General features: G+C 39.4%; 1 protein-coding gene across 1 annotated transcript in view; it reads left to right on the forward strand.

Annotated features, from left to right (window-relative positions):
- flt3 (fms related receptor tyrosine kinase 3) overlaps positions 1-9,339 on the forward strand; it is a 31,458-nt gene extending 22,119 nt beyond the window's left edge. Inside the window, exons 19-24 of the mRNA XM_060899819.1 lie at positions 2,407-2,522; positions 4,214-4,336; positions 4,695-4,806; positions 4,967-5,066; positions 8,775-8,880; positions 8,974-9,339. Coding sequence (XP_060755802.1) covers positions 2,407-2,522; positions 4,214-4,336; positions 4,695-4,806; positions 4,967-5,066; positions 8,775-8,880; positions 8,974-9,105 — 689 coding nt within the window. The 3' untranslated portion in view covers positions 9,106-9,339. The remainder of the gene's footprint in view (positions 1-2,406; positions 2,523-4,213; positions 4,337-4,694; positions 4,807-4,966; positions 5,067-8,774; positions 8,881-8,973) is intronic.
- The last annotated feature ends 1,885 nt before the right edge of the window (positions 9,340-11,224 follow it).

The following is an 11,224-nucleotide window of genomic DNA, read 5'->3' on the forward strand; positions in this document are numbered from 1 at the left end:
TGCTTACCCTCCTTATTGGATGTGTAAACTGTGAATTCATGGAAACGTTATATAATTATAACTGCTTTAGGTGACAGTCCCATACCAGACACTGTCCTTCAATTTGTTTATTTTTATTTTTTGCTTATTCTTGACAGCCTTGAGTAATGGTTTCCTTTATCTCTTTAGAGAAATACATCAGCATTTTTTTTTTTTACATTTAATCTCTATGCATCACATTCGTAGTATATAAGACCACAGACAAAAAATTACAGCCTGTTTACCTGAACTGAGAAAAGAACTGAAACCTGTTCACTCCAATCTCACTTATGTAAATAACATGAATTTATATCTACAGCCATTAACACATACATACACATGCTTATGCAGTTTTTAATCCAACCTTTTAGCACTGAATTCTCAGATCTGATTGGTCAGAAAATGTTGAGTAAATTTCTATAACAGCAGCTCTGAGGGTAGCGCTGGCTGCAAATTACGGAGTTACTCCAGCATGAATACATGATCGTTTCTATAGTAATGGCTTGTTCACAAGGACGTGTACATGGACACTCTATCTAATCAAAGGCTAGTAAAAAACAGGGGGAAAATGTGCTGTTATTTTAGCAAAAAAACATAATTGTTGATATCATTAAGCTTTCTGCAAGGAGACATTTCTTTACATTTTACGGAAGCAGTCTCCAGTGTCAGCACTTTGTAACAGTCCTGAAGCTTTCTTTCTCAGTCGCATGAAAAGCTGCAGTTTTGTGTATTACAGTATTAACTTCATGAGAGGGGAAAAAAGAGACACTGGTGAGGGAACTGGTGAGTTTATTTATCTCATCTCATTATCTCTAGCCGCTTTATCCTTCTACAGGGTCGCAGGCAAGCTGGAGCCTATCCCAGCTGACTATGGGCGAAAGGCGGGGTACACCCTGGACAAGTCGCCAGGTCATCACAGGGCTGACACATAGACACAGACAACCATTCACACTCACATTCACACCTACGGTCAATTTAGAGCCACCAGTTAACCTAACCTGCATGTCTTTGGACTGTGGGGGAAACCGGAGCACCCGGAGGAAACCCACGCGGACACGGGGAGAACATGCAAATTCCGCACAGAAAGGCCCTCGCCGGCCCCGGGGCTTGAACCTGGACCTTCTTGCTGTGAGGCGACAGCGCTAACCACTACACCACCGTGCCGCCCGAGTTTATTTATAGCTGCTATAATGTGAAATCCGCAACATAAAATGTAACTGTAAATGGATAAAACGTATCATTCATGGTTCATTAATAATTAAAACTTGTAATATTTGTTTTAGCAAATTGCTGTACTATAAAGAGGGGGGGAAATGCTGCTATGTGAAAATAATGAATAGTAATGCAGCTTTGCATCAGGTCACATCACACCACTCCACCACTGATATAAGGTAACAGCACACACCCAAAGTGTTCTATTTTTTTTTTCCTTCTAACACTGGAGCCATGGTGTGAAGAAAAATCTGATAACCTACAGTTCTGTGAAGAAATTATAGCCTCCATTTTGTGCTATCAGACCTACCAACCACAGCTTAGTATAAAAAGAAATTTTTTTAAAAAATTGTACAGATTTTGAGATTAGTCAACAAACACCTTTGACTAAAGTTTTTAGAGAAAACAAATAAAAAAGTGTTTTCTAGAAATATTTATTCATGAAATTCAGCAACTGGCCTTACAGTTCTATAATACATTTATTTTTCTTCTGTGTAGAAGGAAGAGTGTTGAAATTATTCATGGTAATCTAACATACACTACAGATGTGGTAGGTAGACATTAGGTTGCAGAATGGGACAGTATTTCCTTTAATACCCCATAATTCATTTCCATGTGCTGTCCAGAGGCAAAGGCAGAGTGTGAATTATTTGCACCAGTTTGTTTTTGGAAATCTCAGTCAAAGAGGTGGATTGGCATTTTGTTTTGTTTTTGAGAAACTACATCATGGTCATTGAAATCTACATATTATTATTAATCTCATCTCATCTCATCTCATTATCTGTAGCCGCTTTATCCTGTTCTACAGGGTCGCAGGCAAGCTGGAGCCTATCCCAGCTGACCACGGGCGAAAGGCGGGGTACACCCTGGACAAGTCGCCAGGTCATCACAGGGCTGACACATAGACACAGACAACCATTCACACTCACATTCACACCTACGCTCAATTTAGAGTCACCAGTTAACCTAACCTGCATGTCTTTGGACTGTGGGGGAAACCGGAGCACCCAGAGGAAACCCACGCAGACACGGGGAGAACATGCAAACTCCACACAGAAAGGCCCTCGCCGGCCACGGGGCTCGAACCCGGACCTTCTTGCTGTGAGGCGATAGTGCTAACCACTACACCACCGTGCCGCCCCATTATTATTAATATTATTATTATTATATTTCAAGATATATTTGAAGATGAAGATGAAGATGAGGAGGACCTTCAGACGCTCACCTATGAAGATCTCCTGAGCTTCTCCTATCAAGTGGCTAAGGGCATGGAATTCCTTTCCTCCAAAAACGTAAGCTGCAGGTTGGGTAAAAACATCATCCTGAATAACAAGAACTTTTACCTTCATTTCTGCTTCTGGAACTTTCCATATAGCTACTGTCTGGCCATCGAAGAGGATGAAATTAAACTTTTAATACAGTTTGGATATCTCCATTAAGACAGATTTCAAAAAACATGGTTACATTTTTCTGTATTTGGTTTCTTATTAGCTACAATTCAAGTGCTTTCTACATTTTTTTAACTATCTGATCTCTTCATCTAGCTCAGCTGAACTTGTGTCGAAGTCTGGCTTTAAAAAGAAATGACTGTATTATCAGGCTGATTCTGTTCCTGTTTTCAGAACTCACATCATCACACAATTAATGGAAGATTTAGTTCTTTAAAACACTGATATTGATTTAGCACAGTGCTTTACAGCAAATATTATGTTCCAGTTCATCTTAAAGGTGTTCAGTGGGGTTAGGTTTAGTCAGGGCTCTGTACAGGACACTCAGGTTCTTTTACTCCAAACTTAACACATTATGGCTTGCATTGTGCACAGGGGCATCGTCATGCTGGAACAGGTTTGGGCTTCTTAATTCCACTGAAAGGAAATTGTAATGTTACAGAATACAAAGACATTCTACAAAATTGCTGTTGACTTTGTGGCAACAGTTTCAGGAAGGCCAACATGTGGGTGTGATGATCAGGCCTCCACAAACGTATCGCCATATTGTGTATATTATATATATAAAATATACAGTACTGTGCAAAAGTCTTAGGCACCCTATTTTTTTCATACAAACTTTATTAATACATTTCTATTTTATGACTTCTACATTATTGAGTCAGGAAAAAAAAAATTTTTAGATTCCAAACGTTCGTCTTCCAGCGCAAAATTAAATGTTACAAAAAAACAAAGTTTGTATCTGAGCAGCGTATTCCATAAGAGAGCACATCACATCACATCACATTATCTCTAGCCGCTTTATCCTTCTACAGGGTCGCAGGCAAGCTGGAGCCTATCCCAGCTGACTACGGGCGAAAGGCGGGGTACACCCTGGACAAGTCGCCAGGTCATCACAGGGCTGACACATAGACACAGACAACCATTCACACTCACATTCACACCTACGCTCAATTTAGAGTCACCAGTTAACCTAACCTGCATGTCTTTGGACTGTGGGGGAAACCGGAGCACCCGGAGGAAACCCACGCGGACACGGGGAGAACATGCAAACTCCACACAGAAAGGCCCTCGCCGGCCCCGGGGCTCAAACCCAGGACCTTAAGAGAGCACTTTTCAGATTAAAAAAGAAAACATAATGAAGGCTGCTGGGTTTTGGTGCAAAATGAAGAAGCGAGTGTGACAGTCAAAGTGTCCAGAAGAACTGTGGCTGGTTCTGTAAGACACTCAGTAAAACCTACAGCTCATTTCCACATACAACTGCACTCACTGGACCTGAGACTACTATTTTTTTTTTTAAGCAAAGGGTCGTCTCACACCAAATATTGGCTTTGTTTCATTTATTATGGCTTACTGCTGTTTATGGTATTTGTTTTTAATGTTGAAACATTTAATTTCATTATTTTAAGCCATTTTTGGTCGACAGCATTCCTTTACATGTGCCTAAGACTTTTGCACACTACTGTAAATATCAAAAGATCCCCCTGGCTATGCTATGCTTTTGAACTGTGAATAAAACTGTGTTTCTTTCCCAGTGTATCCATCGAGACCTGGCAGCCAGAAATATCTTAGTAACCCGAAACAGGCTGGTGAAGATTGGTGATTTTGGTTTGGCACGAGATATTGAAAACGACTCGAACTATGTGGTGAGAGGAAATGTAAGTAGTTCCACAGGGCAGTGATTTGTTCTTTTGGCACTTTAACACAAAATCCATACCAATCTTCATTGTGCAAGAATTGTCTCAGTCTCACTCTTCCTACATTTCAAGAAAAAAAATATGAACTCAAACACATGAGAGCAACATGGCTAGATTTTGTAAAGTATATTACAAACGAATTCGTAGGAATATGTACAACTTTCATGTCTAACCTTACCTGGAGAACTTTTCACCTTTAATTTCACAACTTTAATTACATTTAAGTGTGACTTCCACTCATTAGAGTTCTCTCCACCTGAGTAAGATTTAGACACCACACACTTTCACTTAATTCTCACTTTGACGTGGCTCATTAAAGGCTCGTTTGCCGGTGAAGTGGATGGCCCCGGAGAGTATATTTAAAGGGATGTACACCATGCAGAGTGATGTCTGGGGCTATGGCATCCTGCTCTGGGAGATCTTCTCTCTGGGTACGCAAAACAAACAACTTATTACACATTCACAAGGCCATGCATGAAGCTACAGCTAATAAACAGAACATATATAAATATAAATTAGATGTAAATGATATAGTAATACTCTGCTCAGTAAACATGATTTCATTGCCATTTCACTGATGTTTGTGATCAGGTGTGACTCCATATCCTGGTATTAAAGTGGATAACACCTTCTATACCATGATCGAAAGAGGGTTTCAGATGGAGCGCCCGTATTATGCCTCTGAGTCTGTGTAAGTCTCTGTCTGTCTTTTCTCATGTTACTGAGTTGTCTGGATACAGTGTGTTGCAATGTGATGTAATACGATAGGATTCAGCTGCATGCAGCCCTCCACCACCATTGGACTCCTTTTTTCTGCTCATTTTTTATTTATAATATGTAAAATAATGTATTTTCTGGGCTTTTTTGTAGAAGGCAAATGAGTTATCTTCAAATAATGCTTGTTAGACAACATACTAATACACATAATAATAATAATAATAATAATAATAATAATAATAATAATAATAATACATCCATAGTTTCTGATTCACTCGTAAATCATACATGTTGAGAATTTTTTTAATTACAACTGATGTTTTACTTAATTAAACTTTCTAATCTAACATGACACCATAGCTCGCAGAGAAATTACCTAGCTGTTCACTAATGGTATTAGTCTCGTAATAATTGATATCTAGTAACACGAGACGATTCATGACTTCTCACAGAGACTGGCAGGCAAATAGGCCACGCCTCCTCAGTGGGTCTGACAAGTACAGAGGCCACACCTCCTTACAGGGACTGACAAGTACATTACATTAATTACATTACAGGCATTTAGCAGATGCTCTTATCCAGAGTGACATACAACATACCCAGAGCAGCCTGGGGAGCAGCTGGGGGTTAGGCGCCTTGTTCAAGGGCACTTCAGCCATTCCTGTTGATCCAGGTAATCGAACCAGCCCCAATTCTCTTTGTCCCAAAGCTGCTTCTCTAGCCTTCAGGCCATGGCTTCCAAGTACAGAGGCCACACCTCCTTACAGGGACTGACAGGCAAACAAGTTTCTCACTGGAAAAGAGGCCATGCCTCTTCACTCAAACTGACAGGCAACCTGTCTCACTGTGCCACACCTCCTCAGTGGGACTGACAGGCAATCAGGTCACGCCTCCTCACTGGGATGACAAGGACAGAGATCACACCTTCTTGCAGGGACTGACAAATAAACATGCCAAGCTTCCTCACTGAGACCAACAGGCAGAAGCCACACCCCCTCACTTATCCTGGACTTGCAAGTGACGTTAAAGCAAAATAGAAACCCGGATGTCGGCTATGTTGGTGGATATACAAGTGTGGGGTCAAGCGACATTCCATACAAAACAGTCACTGCTTTAAGCATTCTTTTAGCTCTGACATATCTTTGTGCTGTATATGGTTGTGGTCATAACAGTACTCGTGACTGTGGCACGTTCTGATTTTTTTAGAATTCTGTCCGTGATTTGGAAAGAGGACGAGGAAACTCTGAGGCTTAGTATGGAGAAGAGACGAGAGGATCAGGACACTTCGTCCAATGACCATTTTGTTCAATTCCGTCCAAAGCCTTTTTCATGTGCACTATCAATTATTTTATGTTTCAGGTATTCCTGTGTTCGCGAATGAAAGCCCCGCGAAAGCACTGCTCTGCGCCTAAAGATTTAACATAATCCAGCCGGCTTTAAAAATTAATAACTCGGTCAACGGAGCTCACAGCGAAGCCAAATTTGACAGGCACCTCCCTCTAAGCCTCCCCCTTGGAAAGAGCATGGTCTTGGGTCGGTAGGACCGCGCCTTGGCCCGGGATTCACGAACGAACCCCCCACGAGAGCGCTGCTCAGCGTCTAAAGATTTAACATGATCCATACTATGGCATTCATTTGCTTTACAAAAATGTGTTTTGCTTTGGTCAAATTCCATTAAGAATTCCTCCTTTTTTTTTTTAACAAATAAATACCTGAAATATAAAATAACTGATAGTGTGTAAGAAAAAGGCTTTGGATGAAATGGTCATGGGATGAAATGACCTGTATTCGTACTCGATGATCGGTAGAAGTGTCTTATCTTCAGAAAAGCCTGACTTTTTTAAATAACGGGTCAAAACCACAGATATATATCTTTGCTTGATTGTTCAAATCGTGGTAATACTGAGAAAATTCAGCATTGTTTACAGACACGCTTTCAACAGCTGCTATCCTAGTTGCTTTGTACAGTGCCTTGCAAAAGTATTCATACCCCTTGAACTTTTTCACATTTTCCCACCTTACAACCACGAACTTAAAAGTTTTTTATTGAGATTTTATGTGATAGACCAACACAGAGTAGCACATAATTGTGAAGTGAAATGAAAATGATAAATGGTCTTCAAAATTTTAAACAAATAAAAATCTGAAAAATGTGGTGTGCATTAGTATTCAGCCCCCCTGCGTCAATACTTTGTAGAGCCACCTTTTGCTGCAATTACAGCTGCAAGTCTTTTGTGGTATGTCTCTACCAGCTTTGCACATCTAGACACTGAAATTTTTTGCCCATTCTTCTTTGCAAAATAGCTCAAGCTCAGCCAGATCGGATGGAGAGCGTCTGTGAACAGCAATTTTCAAGTCTTGCCACAGATGCTCAATGGGATTTAGGTCTGGACTTTGACTGGGCCATTCTAACACATGAATATTCTTTGATCTAAACCATTCCATTGTAGCTCTGGCTGTATGTTTAGGGTTATTGTCTTGCTGGAAGGTGAATCTCCTTCCCAGTCTCAAGTCTTTTGCAGCCTCCAACAGGTTTTCTTCCAGGATTGCCCTGTATTTAGCTCCATCCCTCTTCCCATCAACTCTGACCAGCTTCCCTGTCCCTGCTGAAGAAAAGCATCTCCATAGCATGATGCTGCCACCACCATGTTTCACAGTGGGGATGGTGTGTGCAGGGTGATGAGCAGTGTTAGTTTTCCGTCACACATAGCGCTTTGCATTTAGGCCAAAAAGTTCAACTTTGGTCTCATCTGACCAAAGCACCTTCTTCCACATGTTTGCTGTGTCCCCTACATGGCTTCTTATGCCTGTCTTTCAACAATGGCTTTCTTCTTGCCACTCTTCCAAAAAGGCCAGATCTGTGGAGTGTACGACTTACAGTTGTCCTGTGCACAGATTCTCCCACCTGAGCTGTGGATTTCTGCAGCTCCTCCAGAGTGATCATGGGCCTCTTGGCTGCTTCTCTGACCAGTGCTCTCCTTGCTCGCTCTGTCAGTTTAGGTGGACGGCCATGTCTTGGTAGGTTTGCAGTTGTGCCATACTTTTTCCATTTTTGAATGATGGATCGAACAGTGCTTCTTGAGATGTTCAGAGCTTGGGATATTTTTTTATAACCTAACCCTGCTTTAAACTTCTCCAGAACTTTATCCCTGACCTGTCTGGTGAGTTCTTTGGTCTTCATGATGCTGTTTGTTCTTCAGTGTTCTCTAACAAACCACTGAGGCCTTCACAGAACAAGTGTATTTATGCTGAGAGTAAATTACACACAGTGTAGGACTCTATTAACGAATTAGATGACTTCTGAAGGCAATTGATTGCACTGGATTGTATTTAGAGGTATCAGAGTACAGGGGCTGAATACTAATGCACATCACATTTTTCAGATTTTTTTTTGTTTAAAATTTTGAAGACCATTTATCATTTTCATTTCACTTCACAATTATGTGCTACTCTGTGTTGGTCTATCACATAAAATCTCAATAAAAAACTTTTAAGTTCGTGGTTGTAAGGTGGAAAAATGTGAAAAAGTTCAAGGGGTATGAATACTTTTGCAAGGCACTGTATGTCCACCATCATGGTGGATGCTCATGACAGCACATTTTGATCACGTGGTTGTAAGTCATCTATACTGACAGTCAAACAGGCCACACCTCCTTCACATTTTTCTCACACTCTCTCTTAGGTATAAGGTGATGTCCCACTGTTGGGCTTTGGAACCCAAAGACCGACCCTGTTTCTCCAAACTGGTGGCTTTCATGGAGTACCAGCTGAGTGATGTTGAAGATCGGGTATTTAAGTCTTTAATTATGCCAAAACTCACTTGCAGTGTAACTGTAATCTTATCTCCTCACACCACTGATGGGTTTAATGTGTTCCTGCAGCTCTACTATAATGTCGAAGGGCAGAAAAATGGTGACTCTGTGTACCAGAATGCTCCACTGACCTCAGAACCACAAGAAATAGTAAAAGAAGATGTACGTCAGTCATCAGTGACAGATTCTGAATCCACATAGTCACAGAATAACCTGGAAATACAGTAAATACTCACCATTAGAAACTGCTCAAGGTTCCACTCAGTTACCATAATCAGAGCTGGGTGATATGACTAAAACATCAGATCACGATTCTTAAAGGTATTTCTAAGATACACAATATGTATCATGATATACAGTATACAGTAGGTTTACTCAGAAACTGCCAGCAATACAGTAAGTTTTGCATTTTAAAAAAATGTTTGATTTATAGAATGTCTACAAAATAAATGTACTGTATTTTAATAGTTTTTATATCAAATTTATAAAAATATCAAAATTTTATAAAAATGTAAAAAAAAACACTAAAAAGGAGAAAAATAATTTTTTCAATTTTAGATATTTAAAGAGTCAGTACAAACTTTTCATCAAATCAAATGCATTCAGTCACCCTCTAATTATATATATATATCACAATATCCACAAAGTCTTAGAAATGAGTATTGTGACATCATTTATCATGATTTAGATATTATATATCATCATATTAATCGGTCCTATGTGCTTTTATTTCTTATTTTTAGTTTAGTTTTTGTTTTTTTAATTCCCTGTGTTCACATATTGGTTAAACCTCAAGTGCTGAATACAAATATAGAAATATGTTTATTCTTAATATTGTATATTTTTATGCATGTACAGTATATTCAGTACATTTGATGAAATCTTCATGGATTTTGATTGTCATTTTGGACGTTTTTATTTTATAATGTTCTAAACTGGCTTACTTTGTCATTTTTAATGTGTGCAATTTGTAAATCTGCTCTGTTTCATTTCAATAAATCCAGATGCAGTGTTTTTGTTTTCTCTGAGAATTGTTAACTGGAGATTTATTGTACTTCATAGTGTTTAGTGGGTTTTCATTTTTCTTATTTTTTAAATCATGCTCTAGTCTGCACATTTCTTTCTTTCTTTTTTTTTTTACAGCTTTTACACACCTGATGGTTTGTTAAAAAAAAATCTAATCAAAATTATAAGAAATCAGAGAAAACATTAATTCTATGTCTAAAACACTAGAATGAATGTCTAATCTTCTAGATGTCTAATGTTCTTGCTAGAACAACTACTGTATATCTTTTAAGAACAGTTCTGAACAAAGCATCAACAAACAAGTGTTTGTATACACTCACTGGCCACTTTAATAGGAACTTGTTCTTGAGTCTAAGATTCCTGTTCTTGGCTACAGGAGTGGAACCCATTGTGGTCTTCTGCTGTTGCATGCTGAAATGCTTTTCTGCTCACCACGGTTGTAAAGAGTGATTATATGAGTTGCTATATCCTTCCTGGCAGTTCAAACCAATCTGGCCATTTTCCTCTGACCTCTCTTATCAACAAGGTATTTGTTTCCACCCATAGAACTGTCGCTCACACAATGTTTTTTCACCATTCTGTGTAAACTCTAGAGACTGTTGTGTGTGAAAACCCCAGGAAGGAGATCAGCCATTTCTGAAATACTCAAACCAGTCCACCTGGCTCAGTCCAACACCCATACCACAGTGAAAGGAAGTCACACTTTGAGATCACAGTAATTTTCCCCATTCTGATGTTTGAAGTGAACATTAACTGAAGCTCTTGATTTGTATCTGCATGATTTGATGCATTGTGCTGCTGTCAAAGGATTGGCTGATTAGAGAACTGCATCAAACAGCAGGTGGATGGGTGTTCCTAATAGAGTGGCTGGTGAAGTGCAGCATAGCCCTACACAGCCTACATCCAGAACTGCACCCTATTCATTATGTAGTGCACTATTGTGGGATTTCTTTCCATTTCACAACCCAAAAGCATATCAGGAAATCCCATAATGCAGTGCAATAGCTTACCCAAAAAATAATATTGTTTGATGTTTACAGAGAATTGCAAGGGTGATATTTCAGACACGAGGGGACCATGAGACTGTGGGTTAATACTCATAATAAGACCCTCACACAGGTCCATGGAAAGCTTTTAGAACCTTTTAGAGCTGATGACTTCGTAATGTGGTCTAAATATGGAGGAGCCCATGACTGAGATTATATTTATCCCTTTGAACTTAATTAAGCTTTTTTTTTTTAAAAACACCGGATCTAATAAAACATGTATTTAACTATTTAGAAACAATTTAGTT

This window comes from Neoarius graeffei, chromosome 19 (assembly GCF_027579695.1).
Source record: "Neoarius graeffei isolate fNeoGra1 chromosome 19, fNeoGra1.pri, whole genome shotgun sequence".
NCBI lineage: Eukaryota > Metazoa > Chordata > Actinopteri > Siluriformes > Ariidae > Neoarius > Neoarius graeffei.